General features: G+C 39.6%; 4 protein-coding genes across 5 annotated transcripts; 1 reads left to right on the forward strand and 3 right to left on the reverse strand.

Annotated features, from left to right (window-relative positions):
• Positions 1 to 425: 425 nt before the first annotated feature.
• LOC129748995 (transcription activator BRG1-like) lies at positions 426 to 10,285 on the reverse strand. Its single transcript, XM_055743811.1, has 6 exons — positions 10,247 to 10,285; positions 9,671 to 9,753; positions 3,234 to 4,793; positions 2,659 to 3,164; positions 2,446 to 2,598; positions 426 to 2,379 (listed from the first exon to the last, which is right to left on the reverse strand). The coding sequence occupies exons 1-6, from the start codon at positions 10,258 to 10,260 to the stop codon at positions 1,702 to 1,704; spliced, it is 2,994 nt and encodes a 997-aa protein (XP_055599786.1). The 5' UTR covers positions 10,261 to 10,285; the 3' UTR covers positions 426 to 1,701.
• Positions 10,286 to 11,417: 1,132 nt separating this feature from the next.
• Positions 11,418 to 12,699, reverse strand: LOC129749013 (protein transport protein Sec61 subunit gamma). The gene is made up of 2 exons (XM_055743840.1): positions 12,539 to 12,699; positions 11,418 to 11,893 (listed from the first exon to the last, which is right to left on the reverse strand). The coding sequence occupies exon 2, from the start codon at positions 11,869 to 11,871 to the stop codon at positions 11,665 to 11,667; it is 207 nt and encodes a 68-aa protein (XP_055599815.1). The 5' UTR covers positions 11,872 to 11,893; positions 12,539 to 12,699; the 3' UTR covers positions 11,418 to 11,664.
• Positions 12,700 to 13,606: 907 nt separating this feature from the next.
• LOC129749012 (peroxisome biogenesis factor 2) lies at positions 13,607 to 15,102 on the reverse strand. The gene is made up of 4 exons (XM_055743839.1): positions 14,982 to 15,102; positions 14,497 to 14,574; positions 13,805 to 14,437; positions 13,607 to 13,747 (listed from the first exon to the last, which is right to left on the reverse strand). The coding sequence occupies exons 1-4, from the start codon at positions 15,012 to 15,014 to the stop codon at positions 13,664 to 13,666; spliced, it is 828 nt and encodes a 275-aa protein (XP_055599814.1). The 5' UTR covers positions 15,015 to 15,102; the 3' UTR covers positions 13,607 to 13,663.
• A 661-nt stretch (positions 15,103 to 15,763) lies between these two features.
• Positions 15,764 to 17,639, forward strand: LOC129749011 (COP9 signalosome complex subunit 7a). Of its 2 annotated transcripts, XM_055743838.1 has the most exons (4): positions 15,764 to 16,112; positions 16,179 to 16,652; positions 16,714 to 16,858; positions 17,536 to 17,639. In XM_055743838.1, exons 1-4 carry the CDS (start codon positions 15,915 to 15,917, stop codon positions 17,547 to 17,549), a joined length of 831 nt encoding a protein of 276 aa, XP_055599813.1. In that variant the 5' UTR covers positions 15,764 to 15,914; the 3' UTR covers positions 17,550 to 17,639. The 2 variants fall into 2 exon arrangements, with proteins under 2 accessions (XP_055599813.1, XP_055599811.1); XM_055743836.1 differs by lacking the exon at positions 17,536 to 17,639 and having other exon boundaries at positions 16,714 to 17,124.
• Positions 17,640 to 18,820: the final 1,181 nt, after the last annotated feature.

The following is an 18,820-nucleotide window of genomic DNA, read 5'->3' on the forward strand; positions in this document are numbered from 1 at the left end:
AATTCTTTTCTGCTATAGATTCCATTCTTTTCAAAGATGATTCACAAATTCGAAAAGATTGGAATCTGCTTGCAGTCAAGTTGAGCGGCATTTTGCAACTGAAGAATCTAGCACGTGCTCATACCCGTTTAGTTGGGACTCAAACGCACAAATCACAAAGCGTTTGTTTGAACAAAATAATATTTCGGTTATTCAATTTTATGCATTGGATCATTACACGCCAAGAAATTATTCGGGTGCATAAATTTAAATAACTGGAATTGTTATTTTTTAATATTTCTGGATATTAATGTCAGTCAAATGTCAGAGTAATTAAAACATAATATTTTTAATATTTTTTAAATTTCTGAGTGTACAATAATAGTGTAAATTCTCAAATAATATAAAAATAAACAAAAAAATAATCAGCATAGAACTCAACAAAGTATCAATTAACAAATCAACTAAATCCCCTAACTAGTGACACGTCTTTCTGCCACGCCTTTCTTCACTATTTGCTCGTTTTCTTTTCTTGGTCTTTTTCTTCTTCGACTTACGAGACTTACGACGACGCTTGCCTTGTCCGTGCGGCGGCGGCGGCGGCGGTGTTGACGACAACAATAACAAAGACCCGTTGGTGCTGTCCAATGGTTCCGTATAATCATCGCTACAACTGCGATCCGAATGCGAATCCGGTGGTGATGGAGATGGTGATCCGCAACAAGGTGATGATTGCGTAGTGGTGGTGGTCGTCTTCGTGGCCGCCGCCGCCGCCGTCGTCCGGTTCGGCGATACTGATGTCCTAGTCGTCCTGTCGAAATTGGGAAAGGAATCAAGACGGATTGTCAGGGAATGTTCACTCTTTGATTGCGTCGTAGTAATTGGAGCGGTTTTTTAGTTGTTGATTCGTACGTGAGTGTGTTTAAAGGTATGCTGTTTATCTTCGTTCTTTTAGACTTGGTTTCACTTAATCAGCTTGATTATGGTATCTTAATTGAAAATTTGTTAATTACTGCCTAAATACTATTTCTCACAGTTTATGCTTGTTTTACTTTTTTGTTTTTGCTTGTCGTTATTTCTTTTTTTAATCTTAGACTTACACAAATAGTAGAGTTTTTTTGTTTTGTTTTCCAAGGAAAAGGGAAGTTTGTTTTTTCTTCTTTTGTTATAAGCGTGTTTTCGTGTAAGTGTGTAGCTTGGAAACAGGCTTCCAAAGGAATACACGATAGTATCCAGAAAGGTCCGGATGCAAGGATTTTTTTTCCATGCAGGATTGTTTCCGAATAATTTGTTAGCAGTCCTAGTAGTTCAACTGTAAAACCTAATCGACTAAGCCTATCTGTTCAATAATTATAATAATGGTTTCGCCTAATATCGAAACAAAAACCTCTATTCGGAACAAAGATTCCTCGGATAATTGATTAGCAACTTTAAAAACGGAGCTACAGCTACAAAATTTCTGACGGACAATTCTACTTACTAAACATAACGTACTTCCAGAATGTCGGATTGACAGTTTCTTGTTTTCCAGTCTGTACATATAATTACACCGAGAAATAATGTCGCAAACGAACACAGAATGAAACGAAAAAAATGGTACAAACATCATCGGGGAAAACCAATACAATTCTCTCACCACACGCGTGCACTTAAGACAGATAATAATTTATCTCAATTAATCCCCAGTAGTCAATTTTCTCGCGGCAACATACCACGTCTCGATCAGTTATCCTTGACTAACCTTTGCAATTTGCGCTTGTCCGCATCATTAACTCCTATCCGTTTATCTAGTCTATCAAATACTCTCAACTTTTTGGCCGGAGGAGGCGCTTGTTTGTCTCTATCACTCTGACGCGAGTCGGATCCGGACACCGGTTTCAGCACGATCCTCCGACTGCCGGAGCTGAATCCGCTGCTGTCTCCTCGGCCGGAGTTGCTGTTGCCACTACCACCGGTGTTAGCATTACCGCTGCTGCTTGTGTTGGTATTCGATGAAACCGGTGCTGGTGGCGGAGCTTTTTCTCTCGGCGGTGGTGAAGGTGTGGGATCACGCAGAAGTTCTTCCTCATCCTCGTCTAGGAAAAGATCTAGATGTAGATCCTCGTCGCGGTTGTCGATGACTTTTCGACGTGGGGAGGTGGCCATGTCCAGCGCGTCCAGGAGCGGATCGGACTCCTCGATGGTGCTGCTCTTTTTCTGGGACTCATTTTCCGACTTCCTATGACTACCGTGGTCCTGATTCGTGGATGGCAGTGCTGACGACGATGACGACTTTTTGGATGATGATTCGTGATTCGAGTGTCGTTCCGATTCGGACTTTTTCTTGAGGGAGATAATTTTTTTCTCGGTGATAACGATCGGGGTGTATCTAGCAGGGGGCTCTTCGGATTTGCGCTCCTGCTGTAATGTGAAAAATACTCGTTAGTAACAGAAAGTATTAGGTATTTGAGGTATTTTGTAACATACTTTTGGCTCTTTGATGTTAGTTTTTTTGTTCTCCTCAGCGGCCTGCTTGCGACGCATCTCTTTATCCTTGAGAATTTTCTCCCGAATCGCTTTCTGCTTCTCTATTTCCATCCGGTAGGCGCGTTCTTCCGGATCTTCATTGTCGTCTCTTCTCTAAATAAAACAAACGAGCATTAGTTCTCAAACCACTTTCAATATTTCTTTGCCACATACCTCATTCCTCGAATTATCGCCATAGTCACCGCTCTTCCGTCGTTTCGGATAGCGACTGTCGTCGTCCCGATCACGGCTACCGTGCCTCCGGGAGGGGAAATTTCGTCTAGGTCTGTTCAAATCACCTCTATCACGACTACCCGGTCGGTGCCGACGCGGAGACCTGGATCGTTCCCGGGACCTATCACGATGGTCGCGGTCCCGTTCCCTCTCGCGATCTCTTTCGCGCTCCCGCTCCCGAGATCGGCCTCGTTCTCGCTCCCTCTCACGCTCACGTTCCCGATCACGTTCTCGTTCTCGCTCCCGATCACGATCCCGATCCCGGTCCCTTTCGCGTTCCCTTTCTCTAGAAGGCGAACGTTCGAAGCGCCGCTTCTCAACCTCGATGCGATTTTTGTTGATGAACTCTTCCTGCTGTCTTAGCAGTTCCTCATCGCTGACCGACGATCGGTTGCCCATGTTGACCAGAAACTGCTGATTGTTCAGTGCGTCCCGCATCAGTTGATCTAAAAGCCAAAAGACACAGTGTTTTATTAACTAGGTATATTAAAAATCTTAAAAACTTAGAAACTTACTTGTGGCTGCCTCGACACCGCCTTTGAAGTTCGGATTGATCAACACCTTCCTGGGTAGAACGGGAGCAGCTGCAATTGCCGGAGGACCTGATGAACCTCCCGGACCAGGTCCGCCTTCGAAACCCAAAAGCGGCGGTTGATGGGGAGGCGGGATAGATCCCATGGGTCCTGGTGGACCTCCCGGGGGCATGTTCGGTCCTCCTCCCGGTCCACCACCCATTGGACCACCAAAAGGTGGACCGCCGGGACCCGGTGGTCCTCCTGGACCATTAGGGCGAAACATCGGTCCTCCTGGTCCCATTCGTGGGCCTCCACGCATGGGATCGAACGGCATTCGATCGCCTGGACGAATCATTCCTGGTCGCATCATATGGTCGAAAGGTGGCCCTCGCGGAGGAAAGGGTGGTCCTCCTCGCATGGGATAATTCATTCGATTATTGCGAAAATTGTTCATATCGCCTGGATAGCCTGGTCTTGGTGGAAACCTGGGCCTCATGCCACCTCTGAAAGGACCAAAATTAGGATGAGGTAGCCCGGGTGGCATTCCCCCCATTTGTGGTGGGAAATGTTGTTCTCCGGAGGATGATCCGCTAGAATCACCGGAATGTTTGAAATTATTTGGCCTTCCCGATGGATGGCGGTGCTGTGACGACTGGGACTGATGTTGGGACGTTGAGGAAGCCTTATTGCTACCCTCCAAATGCTTGGTTTCATTTTTCCAGTCACGTTTCTCCGTTGATTCGTCAGTGTCATAAGAAAAGTCTGGTTCTTTGTCTTGATTGGTAACGTACAAATCTAGCACATCCTCCGACGAAGTCGTGTCACACAGTTGACTGGTAGACTTTTCTAGCTTACTTTTATCCTCTGAGGTTCCCTCCGATTCGAGGGAGATCTGCGATGTAACCGCTTCTACATCTGATTTTTCAAAATCGCTCTCCTTTACGCTGGCAGCTTCAGATTCTGTTTGCGTAACCGAACTTTCGGTTGCTACCGATGTTGCAGAAATAGTTTCCGGTACTAGCGACGAAACGGACAATGAAGATATTTCCGTTGTGGTTTCCCGCTCTGAGTCCGTTATTGTGGAAGCCGGATAAACCGATTCCTGACTGGAAGGGACTTCTTCCAACGACATTTGTTTTGGCGGTGATTCCTGTTGTTCCGCTGCTTGTTCAACATTCGTGTCATTTTGTGAAACTTGACTCTCCTCTGCTAACAACGGTGGTTCACAAGAAAGTGTCTCTACTGGGGCAGTCTTTTCAACGAGGTTCGATGTTGGTTCTTCATGCTTTTTCGGTGTTCTACCCCGTCTAGTGGCCGTTTCAGCAAGAGGAGGAGGAGGCGATGCAACCTTCCTTACTGGCTCGGATACAACAGCTGGTTCTTCTTTTAGAGCTGCGGGTTCTGAAGAAGATGGTTGCAGCTGACTTTTAGTCTGCTGCTGTTGTTTTTGTTGTTGTTGTGCCGCTTCCTTCTCTTTGGCTGCCAACTGTTTGGCGACCCATTCTTCCGACTCGGTCAAAAGAAATTCCTCCTCTTGATGGTCTAACTTTAGTTCACTCTCTGAAAGGTAGAAGAAGCAGATCGAAAGAATTGAGCATGTTTTTTATCACATAAGAAAAACCTATTAGATAGGGCTCGAATAACCACTAGCTCAAAATATTATTTGAATAAGAATAAAGGATTCGAAAAATCGTCTACGAGTCAGTGGCCATTTCAGATCTGGGAGCCTCGGCGGCTTTGGGCCCACTCACTCCCTCATTCCCCGATATCCGCCGCAATGTTGCAAAATTTAGAAAAAAAAACAAACTGATAATTCTCATAGCTTTTAAGAAAGGATATCTCCTTTAATCGATTTAGAATCCTTTTTGAAAAAAAATATTGAAATTATACCAAGTGGCTTTTAAGCTAAACGTCCATCATGCCAAATGACTACTTCATCATGACTATTCATTCACTTGACACAATGGGTGGTATGAAAAAAACCTAGTAATTGCTTTTGCTAAACTGAATCGAGCAGTCGAGCAGTCGCTTAAAGCAATTGCTTCGGTTGTTATGAATAAAGTTTTTTTTGACAGCTGTTTTCTCAGTCAGAAGCTTTTACTTTTAGAACAAGCTAGTTTGGTATGAATAAAGCTCAAATCTGAAGCAATTGCTCGACCAATCTCCTGGCAATTGCTTAATTTTCTAAGCATGCTCGGTAGCAGACTTTTCTAATAAAAAATTCTTTAATAACGTCATGAGTTTATCAAATAAGCAATATTTCACTTCAAAACAATTCAAAAAGGCATTTTCAACATGGATAAAGAAAGTCGAAGTGATAACCCAACTTTTTTCATATTCCTGTCGTTGTATAAAATCATTTGTCTAAGATGACAATAACCAACTCAATTAGTAAATATTTCAAATTAAAAAAAATCCGGCTATAGTGGAAGAAGTCCCAATTGGCTCAAAGTAAGAAATAAATTGTAATAATTTAAAACATTATACAGATCTCTCATTTTTTTTATTCATTTTTTTTATAATTCTAAGATTTAAAAAAAAATCTAAATTAAAATGCGCGCCTATTGCCTTTTTTTGATACATCGGATTATCCCGATCCAAATACATGTGGGATAGCTTATGATAAATATTAAAGAGGCCATTTTTTGTTTGACAATATTCGAATATGTCTATATTCATTTTTCTTTAAACATCAACATACAAGCACGCATTAACAAAAAAAAATTCCAGTCGTTCTTACACCCACCACCCGCTTCGTCGAATTCAAGGCTACTTTAGCCGTACTTTTCAATTTTCTGATCGTCTTCTTTCATTTTACTTTAGAAAACTTCAGATTCTGCTGGTTGGATAGCTCTATTTTTCGAAGCAAAAGCTATGTTCTAAGACTTTAGTACACATCCGCTAAGCAAATGTTTATTCATACCAAACTAAGCAAATGCTTTGGACTTTTGCTTTGATTGATTTCGAGCTAAGTAAAAGCTACCGAAGCAATTGCTAAACCTTATTCATACCACTAAATGACTTTATGAACGAAGTCGCAATCACTGGACAACTGATTTACGTCAGGGTTATTCCAATAGGATGAATATCCCCGAAAAAAATACGTCAGGGTGTTCTAGGTACTAAGCGGTTCGGGAGAGATGATGACCTGTGCCAGACCCCGATTTCCTTCTCCTTCGGTTAGGATCCTTATAACTTGGACAACTCGAACAAACCTGACATCGAGAATTGGAGCTTTAGCCAAGAGAGTACGATCGAAGTATCAGCAGCTGAAAGAGACGCCAGATAACGCGGATGACTTTTTTTTTTCTTTTATCTGGGATTTTAAACTTGTTTGCTTATTCATCCCGTAACGCGGATGACAATTTCCAACGTTTGGAAGGAAACGTTAAGAAAGAAGGCGAAAATGTCCAGTAAGATAGGCAGACTGTGAAAATGTTCGAGGTGGGAAACAAGCTCAAAGGCCCCAGGTGGAGTTTAGATAGTAGGAGGTATACGTGGAGTATACCATGAGTCGTCCCAATGAGTAGCAAACTGGGGAGACGCGTAGAAATGCGAGTGCGCTCCGTAGGAGCCGCGTGCTCCAAAGATCGAACCGTCCAGAGGCTGCGCGTTCTAGTGCAGTTGGTTCCCGGGAAGAAGGTCCTCACTCTGGACCGCATTCGAAGGCGGATGTCATTCCGGATTTGGCTAGAGCAGCCGATAGTGACAACGATGGCAAGTGGTTTGCTGATGACCGTAGGTGTTTTTATGCTCGCAATTGCGCGCGACCAGCTTGTTTGAATCTCGAGTAGAAGCCATAATCTGTCCTTTCCGAAGCCCTCAGGTGACCAAGAGGCAACAAAGTAAGTGCCAGACCATTGTAGCGTTATAAGTATAACGCGTAACGTGTAGCGTTATAGTTCTAACAGTATTTGTGCTTGTTTAATTTTGAGCGTGTAGGTTAATTTGAGCCAAAATTCAGTGTTTACAGTTAAGAGTGTGGAATGTAAACACGCACAAAACCAAAACCAAAACCAAAACCAAAACAAAACATCATCGTAACCAGAAAAGGCGCAAAACTGTACGGCAAAGTTCATTTTTGCTCCAGTTTCGTGCCATCCGTTCATCCACCGGACCACTCCGCTTCAGCTGATTGCATGTGAGCGAATAAAAGTCGGTTAGCACGAATCGGACGTTAATTATCTCCAACTTCCAAGCAGTGTTAGAGTTGAAGGCGACAATATCCTGCCACGACGGGTCATGGCCAAACCGAACAAAGCGGAAGGTAGAACCAGCTTGCCGATATCGACGGCCCCATCGGGTGAGTGAAGAATTAGCGCTACAGAAATTCTTGAGAAACAACGTTTGTTTTTCCATAGGGCTGTTGTTTGGGATCTGGAATCGTTTTTTTTTTTCGAGCCGATAAACCGTCGCATGGCCAAGCCGGAACAGATCCAGCCGGAAGCAGACGTCGGAGGTGCTCCGGATAATTGTCATGCACCCGTGGAGCATAGACTGACCCAAATTTGTATGGGAAATTCAAAACCTGTGAAATGTTATGCGCTGCAGGCTGAAATTAATCCTAGTCCTAGTTCAAGATCTCATGCCAAATTTAGACCAGATCGGATCACGGGGAGGGGTCGCTCAACGAGCCTAAAGTTTGTATGGGATTTTGAGACATTTTGTTCGGGAGAAACATGAAAAACCACTTTTTCATCAATAGTTTTGGTTCCCGTCGGCCGATTTCTTTCAAAAACGGTTTTTCTCAAAGCCTAAATTATGAAAAATATTTTATCCGAAGACTGCATTAGAGTTAAGAGTTATTAGGCTTCAAAAAAGGGCTAACTTTTTTAAGGACGATATTCATCATTGTTAATGAGTCGAGGGGGTCGAACATATTGACGTCGGGTCTCTTGGGGCACTCTAGTGGAGCAGTGCAGCCAGAAAGGGCTGCCAGATTCTGTGATACCTCAGGAAACCAAGCTGTGAAACGAATGTTTGTGCTTTTTTGATGATGTCTTTGTAAATTATGGTAGGAAACGGGCCCGTGAGTAGATAATGTAAGCTAGCTTATGTTTTTAAAATGTCGTGTGTAAGTAAATAATTATAATTGCTACAAGTTTTAGGTTTTGCGTGTTTGTGTTTTGGGTGAAAGTTAGCCGTGCAGCACACACTGAAAATCAGTGCTCAACTTGTTACACCATTGATCTGTTTAAAATGCAACATCGAGTGTTTTGAGCGGGAGGAATTTCTTTCTGTGTGCAACAAAACAAAAATGGCCTGGCCAAATAAAATCGAATTAATTTAATCGAATACATGAAAACTTTAAGACTGAGCTAGCCGGCAAACTGCTCAAGGCCAACATTGGAAAAATGCCTTTCTTCCTTTCTTTGCCTTGTGTGAAATCTTCATATTACATTGCTTAGGTGTGATTATGCAATGCGCATAGGTAGATTATGCAATAATACAGCATTTTATGTGAAAATCACAGTATTTTTTTTAACTTTGTTTCATTCGAAGTAATGAAAGCTCCCACAGGATATTTTTTAAATTTTAATACCAATTTCAGGTGTCCTTTTGTCTTTTTTTTTAAATGTCCTACTTTTATAGTTTGTCCGACCAAATGTCCCACTCGTCTCAATTTTATTCTGGTAAGCCTAATTTCGCCGGAATATTATTAAAATATTATAACGACGATCAAAATCTTCAGTATAACTATTAAAAGCAGACTTTTTTTCAATTCATATTAAAAGCGCGATTTACTGTTAAACCGCCTCAAACTTTCCTAGAAAATTAATTCAACCTATTATCTGCGGAAAACTGCCAATGATCTTGGCGTTATTCTCAACGATAGAGACTAGAATTTAAGATCAACACCAAACACGTTGTCGATGGTTCCATATTTCGAGTCGCTAGTCTTATCGGCTTTATGGAAACGTTCAATGGCTTTCCAAAGCACTTTTGACAATTCCAGAGATGATCTTCGGAAGAAACTTAAAGACTATTATTGTGGAACTTTAACTATGATCAGTGCTTTAACTGTGATTTTATTTTCAATTTTTATTTGTTTTTGAAACTAGTACCTATGTGATCCGTTGTTAAGAAATGTCAAATTGTTAAGAAATGTTAATTTTTCTTTGCGTTCGGATCGAATTCATAATATCCGTGAATTGGCAAAAAGGATATGAAAAGTATGATTGCCGGATGCTTCCCGGAAATCGAAAATAGTTTTTTAATTGTGATTCGATACGAATTTGGGCCATTTTCATTGTAATTTAAGTTTTTTTTAAAAAAAAGTCAAATTTTTCAGCAAGATCGTTTCGAGGTAGAGGAAAAATGACCCTAAATTCGTTTTAAATAGAAAACTAAAGATTACCAAGAATTCTGCCCATCCCACTAGAACCTAGTTGCTTATCATTAACCCTTTAATAAGTTTTAATAAAGTGAAAACTCACCGTCATCGGATAGCAGCAGATCGTCCTCGTTCAGAAACGAACCATCTTCCACTTCGGCCGGCTCGTAGTTGAGCAAGTCCTCGCTGATGATTCCCATTTGAATTGGAGAGATGATTGATTGTTCGGTTTTTGAAATGCAGGAATTTCCAATTTGGGCCATCACAGGAAGAAGAAGCAACAGACGAAGGGAAGCGTCAAGGGAAGAAAAATGTAAATGCAAATATTTCGTTAGTAATTTCGGATATTATCACTCTTTGCTGCAAACGAGCCATAATCGGATCTTTTCCAAGTTGGGGGAACGCCAAAGCCAAACATGCTAATTTATCAGCCCGGAGAAAACCGTAAAACAATATTGCCAGCTTGCATAGAAAAAGCCGAAAACGTAGCCAAAACACATGTAGAAGCCAACTTGAATCGACCTTCCCAACTCCAATAAACGATTCGAAGGCACAATTTTATACACATTCGAAAGCCTGGAACGTAACCGATTAATTGCACACGATTTCGCGAAACAGCTCTTCCGATTGTGGCCACAATTTGCAAAAATTTCAACCAACAAAATTCACCCAAACTTACTTCAAATCCGACATCTTGGTTAATTTTGTTTTGACGTTTGCTTGGTCGGCGCACAGCCGATTTTTGGGACGTCGACTGACAGCCGACAGTTTGAAAAGTCGACAAACTAGCGACATGGGCGGCGGAAACGGAAATTTGAAAAGAGGGTGCAAAGTGTGTTTGCAAGCTTGAACGCAAGTTAGGCACTGGAAAAAACAGCGTTTTATTTTTTAATCCTTTTTTAATGGAATATATCCCATTAATGTCATTCTTCCTCGAAACAGCGTTTTATTAATTCGAAATGAAGAACAATTTCTAATCGATTTCAAGCAACCCCGGCAGTATTTATTTTAAGTTAAACTTTTCAAACAATAGACAAATCACAAAAATAGTTGCATAATTCTTGGGTTGGAACAGCCACAATCCAGGAATAATAATTTGAGTGTGATTTTCCAACTTTCCAACAATAAAGGTTAATGAATTACAATAGATTATTCTTCACTTTTAACATTCAGACGAGCATTGATTTTTAAAAATGGCTTTAATACCTATTGTAGATAATTCAACAAAAACAAGTTTGTATAAATCGATTCAATAGTTCACTAGTTATAGCTGATTGAATGTTTAGGACCTTATTTTGTAGATTGGATTTTGAGTGTTAAGAGGTTCAATTTATACAGAACGACAACACTATTGATTCAATCAAGCTTGTTTTTAGCTAGGGTGAACTGCTGACTTCATCGTTTCAACTGCTTCACCGAGGAGACATTGAAAACTAAAACAAGACCACTGCGACCTCTTTCGGAAAACTAGCAATACCTTCAAATTCTTTTAAGTCGGACCTGCTCAAAGAAAGATAAAAAAAAAAGGATTTCTCAAATGTAGCGTTGAAACAGTCAAATACATTGAAACAATAAATTATATTATCATCTCGCCGACAAGGTACGAATACATCAAATAGCTAACTTAAATGTTTTCATCTGGATTTTCCTTACACGAGGTGTCAACTTAATGTGCACCTCTCCCTCTGTCTGTCTCTCGATCTTCGTGTTCGATCGGTTCTTGACCGCTCATTATAAAGAGTAGTAATGTTGTTATATGTTTAACGCTAGTGTGTGGAAATGGGGGAGATGTTCAGCCTACATGCGTGGTTAGGGATTGAGTGAAGTGGATTGGATTGTGGACTTCTTGGGGTATTGGGGTATGGTTGTGTTATGTTGTTTTGAACGCGACAAAGTAATCATAATTTAGCATTACCAAGGGAGGATAAAGTTCACACATTAACATAACTTTACTGCTTCTGCTCGTCACCATCTCCTATTGCCAGTCTCTTAATCGTTTTGCTGATTGTTTGTTCCAGTGCTGCTCCCTTTCAGAAAAAAATGTACGAAAAACTCGCCCTACGCCAAAACACCCTGACAACTTTGGGACACCGGGATTTACGATCCTACGATGATGTTGTTGATCGGGATGTGTATCAGTTTGACGAAGAAACCGATAAATCCCATAATGCAGAATCCGATGGCGGTAGCGATCGCAATCTTCTGGAACTCCCGACGATCGGGCTTGGTGCAGCGCTTGATCAACCGGATCGAGTCCTTGGCGAAGGAACGGCCCGGCTCGTAGATCTTGGCGATTTGATCCATTGCTGAGAGATTTGACGAGATCCTAATGAAAGAATAAGGAATGTGTATTAGGTTTCGAATTTTGACTAAATCATACAGAAATCAACAAGGGCCAATGCAACTGAAACTTAGATTTTTGTAGCTTCTCTGCCGTCAGCTAATTGATGAGCTTCATGGTGAAAAAACCAAATGAAAAATAATTATGAAAAGCTACCTTCATATGTACATATTTTAGTCAATAAAGGGAAAAAAATCAAAATGTAAATTTATAATCATATAGACGTATTACAATATTCATTATCAGTAAATCGAATCAATTGAATCTAAGATTCAAAGTTTTATATTTGTAACGAGCGAGGTATCGATCGAAAAGACTTTTCAAATAATAATACCAAGAGATTTTTTTTCAGTGCACATTGAAGATGTGGCAGAGAAAGTTCCAGCTAATCTTTCTTATTTCGGTGATTTGGCTGATATCAATTTATATTCTATGTTCTTAAATGGATTGATATCAATTAAGCTTATCATTTACCTATTGTTTTAAGCAGTTATTTCACGAATGAAGTTTTTTATTTCGATTTCTAAAATGGATCTACCATTTCCTTTTTTGATTTCGACTAACAAAACGATAAATTTTAGTCGATTGTCAAATCCATGACTTTTAACTAAAGAAGCAAACTATACTTACGGTTTTAAAGAATATTTCACGAACAAATCAACACGTTAAGTGCTATAAATTTCAATGTTAATCTAGTCAAAAGACGAATATTTTCACAAACGACGCACTTGCACCTCCAGCTGCACCACACTGTTCTGCGATTGGAAAATGAATGCTGCGGGCTCGGTTAACTTTCGGGCTCGCGATGGTGTGCTGTCAAATTTTGATTCCACGTCGGATGAACGTTGAGCAGCGGCGACTACAACGTCATCGTGAAATCGGAAAACAAACTCGCCATTTTGGAAGCGACGCCTCTCGGTTTTGGCGTTACCGAGCGTTACGAATTTGGACGGGGCTTCGATTGTTAGATTCTTTAAATAAAAAATAATCGGGTTTAGCCTGAAAAAAATTCAATACAACTTGATAACCACTGTTTCGAATTTCACACACCAGGCCTTGTTGAATTTCTCGAAGTACCTATCTTATTTGAACAAATAAAGCTTTATTTTGCTCTAAGTTCAAAAAACATTAGATAGGTTTTAAACGAATCAAGAATACCAAACTAATCGGTACCAAGGTTTTTTGATACACTTGGTTCTCCGACTTTCACAGTAAGTAGGCGAGGAGTGAGCGGGGCTCTCAATGAGTTTGTTTATTTTTTGCACAGCTTTTCTGTGGTTTGTTGGTAAACAAACTTCATGATTTCCTCATAGTTGCATAGCCAAAATGGCTGAATCGGGAATTCGATATTCGCCTCCTGTATATATACACACCTTGATCGGTACAACATCGATCAGCGACATCCCGCATAGGAAAAAACCATACTTTGAATCTTTCGAATTATTCGGTTCTGATCATATTAATACTTAGAATTTCTTTTGGGTCATCGCTAATGTGCCTTCGCTAGAAACGAGTAAAAACTATTTCTAAAAGATACAATAATTGATTAATTATTAATCTTCCTAGAAACTAAATGAGTAATTTCCCGTCGACGAGAGACGGGAAGAAATACCACGAAATCCGAACCCCCTCCTCGGCCGAGCCCGATTACAAACAAAAAATTAGGGAATTTTCGGAAAAGAAAGCGTACAATAAACATTTATAGTTAACCGTCATTATCTATCCCAACAGCAAACAATATAAATCACATACTTACTATATCACCCTTACTTTTTCAAAGCTATGACATTTTGAGTCACACATGTTACATTGGAATCCAGAATCCGCCAGCAGATTTCCCTGGAACAAAAAGAAAAGCTCTTAATTCGATCTTTCAAGAAAAACCATCCCACATACCTTCAAACAGTAGTAACAAAATACATGTCCACAACCCATGTGGTGTGGCAATGTGACCCTTTCGTTGCAGTACGCACATTTACTGTTCACCGTTAGCTCAACGGGTTTAGTTCCTTCCTGAGGACTTTCCAGTTTGAAAAAGTTTTTCAACCTCCGCTTCAACGCATGATAATTAACAATGGGAATGGTAAACCCAAGCAGCTCCATAAACCCGGCCCATATCAGTTCTCGAGTCATGTACGAATAACCGATCGTACGCCTCTTGGCTCCGTCCAAACATCGGTGATCCAACCGCAGCACGTAGTCCACGAGGGATGGTTTCTGACCGTACCGTAGAAAGCGGAAAAAGTTGATAAAGTTCAAACATACTAGACAGTTTTCCACAGCCGATATCATTCGCTGAAGAAAGGTGACGTTGACTAGTCGGTACTGGATAAGCTCCCTCAAATAGCTTAGCGCTACCGTTAGGGCAAAGTGTGCCTTTAGTTTGTTGGGATGCAGCTGCTTCTGGTCATAGGTTATCGAAAGCATTTGCTGACCAAATGTGGCAAATGACTTGCGAACGGAATAATTCCAGAGGGCCGAGTTCATGAGTAAGTTGATTTCCGGTTGAAAGTTACTCAGTAATCCGGGCTGGAAATATAAGTTTAAGATTATTTATTAAATCACTACACATAAAATAAATTACAAACCGGTAAATTACGGAGTACATTATGGATTTGTTCCTTCATAATGTTGATGATTTCATAATCTAATTGAATCGAATCCAACTGAAACGAAACAGTAATGTTTAATATGTATTATGAGGATATGTCTGAAAATATTTAGCAAAAATGTATCAACACACAAACAGTTGGAACATTGTATGTTAAATTGCTAGAGGCTAATACATAGTTTAATAGGTAAAACATACATCCAAGTGACGTTTTGAAAACATTTAAATAAATAAATCTTGAACATCAAACGAGTTACAGAGCGATTTTCTTTACATAAAAAGATGGGAACTTAAATTATTTTCAATTAAAACCATCATCGAAAATAGTGTTTAGAGTAAACTAAATTCAACTAGCAACCCACTGTGTAACGTAAATTTAAGCTGTAAAATATCTAAACTACTATTTAGGACTAGACTAAAGGATCTGTTGTGAAATTCTAAATCTTAAATGATTAAACTCACCTGATTCACCCGTGGAACGAAATTACTCTTCATGTTGGAATATTTTTAGAACAAAACACTACAAAATTTGAAAATTCAGAGCATTGTTTTGATTCAGAAATAAAATTTTGGAAAAAGAATCAGGCGTTATGATTTTATTTCTAGAATAAAGCACCCGGCTCAAAGAATCAACTGTGGTCCTGCTAAGGAGAAGAAAATAATAACGTTACATAACGCCACCATACACTTTACGCTCAGTTTGCTCAAAATTTATGCAGGTGTCAATTTTTGATTGGGCATGGTTGAACGAATTTCAAATATTTTTTCTACGTCTATAAAACTTTCACTAATTCCATATAGTATTTTCGATATTTTTGAGTTTCGAATTTCTTCTTTGAAAATAATCAAAATTCACTTTCTTTGGACGATCACTACAATAAAAATATGAACCAAAATAACACCACTGACTGCATAATACACTCAGGCAAATTCTTTTTATAATTTCTATAACGAACGTCTAATAAGACCGAACCGCTTTTTCATACGAAGTTCTCATAAATATAAAAACACATAAATATAAAAATACTTTTATTCACTTATTTCATCGTTTTCAAAAGTATTCACCAGTTGTGAAGTTACTACAACCATAACAATTCAATCAATCCTAAATGATAAGTTGAAATTGAAATAATGATTTAATTAAAAAAAATTACAACATGAAGAGTAAAACTATTCTAGATGGCAGCAGCATACCAATCTTGAAATAGTAACTGTTGTTGTTTTTGTTTGAAATAAAAAAAAGTAAACACGGAAGTACAACAACAAAAAACCCGCACAAAGGCCAAGTGAAAATCGAGCGTAATAGGCCAGAAAATCAGCGGCTTATTTCTGTAAGGTGAAAAGTTCAATCTCCGAAACACCGAATAAAAGAATAAGCGAGAAGCACCCGCCGCGATGACGCCCGATTTGAATCTCGAGTTCGAGAACTCGCCGCACCAGCAGCAATATTCGGCCCAAAACCCCATCGAACAGTACGTGCTCCTTTCGAAAACGGCCCGAGGAGCCGCCTGTCTGGAGCTGATCAAACAGGTCCTGGAAGCGCCCGGAGTGTACGTTTTCGGGGAGCTGTTGGTTTTGCCACGGATCGCTGAGGTGAGATTTTCTCGACTTCCGGTTACTTGAAACTTAATTCAATGTTTGTTTTTTTTTTATCCACAGCTGGAAACCGGTCCAAATGCCAGTTATTACAATACTTTGAAACTTTTTGCCTACGGAACGTACCGAGAGTATTTGGCCAACGAGAACCAGTTGATTCCGCTGACTCCAGTTATGCGCAAAAAGCTCCAACATTTAACCATCGTTTCGTTGGCCATCAAAACTAAATGCATCCCGTATAAGGAGCTGCTAGAGGAGTTGGACATTAAAAATGTTCGGGATCTGGAGGATCTGATTATCGAGGCCATCTACGGGGACATTATCCACGGCAAGCTAGACCAAAAGAACAAACAGTTGGAGGTTGATTACGCGATTGGGCGGGACATTCGCACCGGCAATATTGCAGAAATCGTGGGAACCCTACAGGAATGGTGCGACTCTTGCGAAACGGTTCTGGCTTGCCTGGAGAACCAAATCGACCGGGCAAATTCGGAGAAACAAAAACGCCTGAAGCATAAAGATGCAATCGACACTGAGGTTAATTGATAAATTCCTTACTGAGTCTACCCAAACTACTAATTAGTTTGTACTTTTACAGATCGCCAACCTCAAAAAGCTGATCAAGGTTCAGGCCGGAAACGATTCGGACGAGGCTATGGCCATCGAGTCGGGCCGGGAGATGTCTGTCGGGAATCCGGATCCCCGCAAAAAGTCCACCAAATCGAAAAGCCTCAAAGTGAGCGGTAAGTCCTGGTTCAAAAATTTCTCATGAGCTAAATGATTGCCGCAGTGGGCGCGCGCATTTTGAGTGTGTTTGGTGATGTCCCTTTCCCCCCTTTATGATAACTACATACTACTACTACTACTGCTACCGGTTCCGGGTTTGGTCTCGGTTTTGTTTGGAAACGTCGAGGAGTGCAAACACGGTTGACCATATTAATGAAACTCTAGAACTAACAATTAAAAAATAACTGAGGAGAAATAGACGAAACATTTCTCGATAAAACAAGCTAAGCGTTTAATTTGTTCTTAAATTCATTCTCAGTTTGTGTTGATTGGGTTGAATTTTTATTTTTGTGGTGTTTGGTGTCTGGGTAAAGTGTGGTGTAAAAACCATCAGAAAGAAATCACCTCCATCCCGAATTAACAAGTGGTTTTGTCAAGTCATTGATGCTCCGTTAAAAATCAGGTGGCAGTTCTTGTTTGTGAAATCTGCAACCAAATGTTTTTGTCCTCCATCCAAATCCTATAACAAAATTAATTTATGGTTTTTTTTAATTTTCTGAGTTGAAATTACCAATTAAAAGATTATCTGTATATAGACTGACCAGACTTCCTCAAGTGAAATCTTGTGTGTCAAAAGTTTTATTTGTTTTTTTATTTTATTTTATTCTCTTGTTTGGTTGTTTTCAAACTGCAGGTCGTAAGGATTAAAAACGAAACAACCCCAACACAGCAAAGGATTGAACCAACAGCGAACATTCTACTGTTAAAGTTATACGCTATACATACTATTATTCGATTGATTTTTGTTTATTAATATGTGATTTTCGAAATTCAAAATCGTCGTTTTTTCTGTCATCACTTCTTTCAGCGATTCTAAAACTAACTGCCGAAATAAAGTTTACGATAGTATCACAAAAAAAAAAAAACATTCATATTAAAGCCGTTTCAAATGAGAGTCACTAACTGTAATGCTAGTGTTGTTAGAGATTCAATAAAATTCTGAGTTCTGAGTTCAAAATTCAAAAATCAGAATTCGGAATTCGAAGATCAGAGCTCAACATTTAGATTCATAACTCAGAACTAATAAATCAGCACTCTGAGTTTAGAATCGAGAACTCAGAGTTACAAACTGAAGATCAGAGTTTAGAAATCAGAATTTAAAATTTAAAATTCAGGATTCAGAAGTCAGATTCAGAACACAAATTTAGAACTTATGTTTTAGAACTTAATATCGGAATTCAGAACTTAGAACTCAGAGTTCAGAACTCTTAATCTATATATACAAGGTGGCCACAGAACCGGAGAACCGGGAAAACCGGGAAAAAACCGGGAATTGAAAATCGAACCGGGAAAACCGGGAAAAAACCGGGAATTTAGACCCAAAACCGGGAAAATTGACAAAAGGAAACCGAAATTCCGTTTTGGTTCCAAGATCAGGGATTCAACCCAAAATTCAAAATCCAGAATTATATTTTAAATTTCCAAGATAGACTTGAACAGTTGAAAAACGTGTAAGAGGAGTATCATAAGTTTTTGAATTTATTGACTACTCTGATCTCTCTTTAATTACTCCTCTAAATTGAAAAAAAAAAAAAATTACAAATATTACCGGAACCCAGAATTTAAAACTGCATCGAAGAACGATATGAGAAATTAAAAAAGGCTCCTAATTTTTTTCAAGTACCGCACATCATGATAAACTATCAATCACGGTGTTTTTTGCAGCTTAATAATAATAAATTTGACATTGCTGAGTTGAAAAGGAAACCATCTCCTATCAAAAGTACTGTTTGAAAAAAATAATTACATCACGGAGTGGGGTACAAATCATTTTTTTTAAATTGTGCTTTCCAAATCAACATTCTCCAAAACTGGTCATAATTTATCCAGAAAATTTCGAATTACACTTTTTGAAGCTTGGATATGTTGAGATTCCTTTGAAAATTTGCGAAAATCGTGACAAAAATTGAAATAAAATA

Source organism: Uranotaenia lowii, chromosome 2 (assembly GCF_029784155.1).
Source record: "Uranotaenia lowii strain MFRU-FL chromosome 2, ASM2978415v1, whole genome shotgun sequence".
NCBI classification, from domain to species: domain Eukaryota; kingdom Metazoa; phylum Arthropoda; class Insecta; order Diptera; family Culicidae; genus Uranotaenia; species Uranotaenia lowii.

Coding starts and splice junctions, on each gene's coding strand:
- LOC129748995 (XM_055743811.1), bottom strand. Junction 4,794..9,670: donor TCTGCTGCTATCCGATGACG/GTGAGTTTTCAC, acceptor TCTACCTTTCAG/AGAGTGAACTAAAGTTAGAC. Junction 3,165..3,233: donor CGGTGTCGAGGCAGCCACAA/GTAAGTTTCTAA, acceptor TTTGGCTTTTAG/ATCAACTGATGCGGGACGCA.
- LOC129749011 (XM_055743836.1), top strand. CDS start 15,915: ATGACGCCCGATTTGAATCTCGAGTTCGAGAACTCGCCGCACCAGCAG. Junction 16,113..16,178: donor TTTTGCCACGGATCGCTGAG/GTGAGATTTTCT, acceptor TTTTATCCACAG/CTGGAAACCGGTCCAAATGC. Junction 16,653..16,713: donor AAGATGCAATCGACACTGAG/GTTAATTGATAA, acceptor GTACTTTTACAG/ATCGCCAACCTCAAAAAGCT.
- LOC129749012 (XM_055743839.1), bottom strand. CDS start 15,014: ATGAAGAGTAATTTCGTTCCACGGGTGAATCAG. Junction 14,575..14,981: donor TCGTTCCACGGGTGAATCAG/GTGAGTTTAATC, acceptor GTTTCGTTTCAG/TTGGATTCGATTCAATTAGA. Junction 14,438..14,496: donor ATGTACTCCGTAATTTACCG/GTTTGTAATTTA, acceptor TTATATTTCCAG/CCCGGATTACTGAGTAACTT.
- LOC129749013 (XM_055743840.1), bottom strand. CDS start 11,871: ATGGATCAAATCGCCAAGATCTACGAGCCGGGCCGTTCCTTCGCCAAG.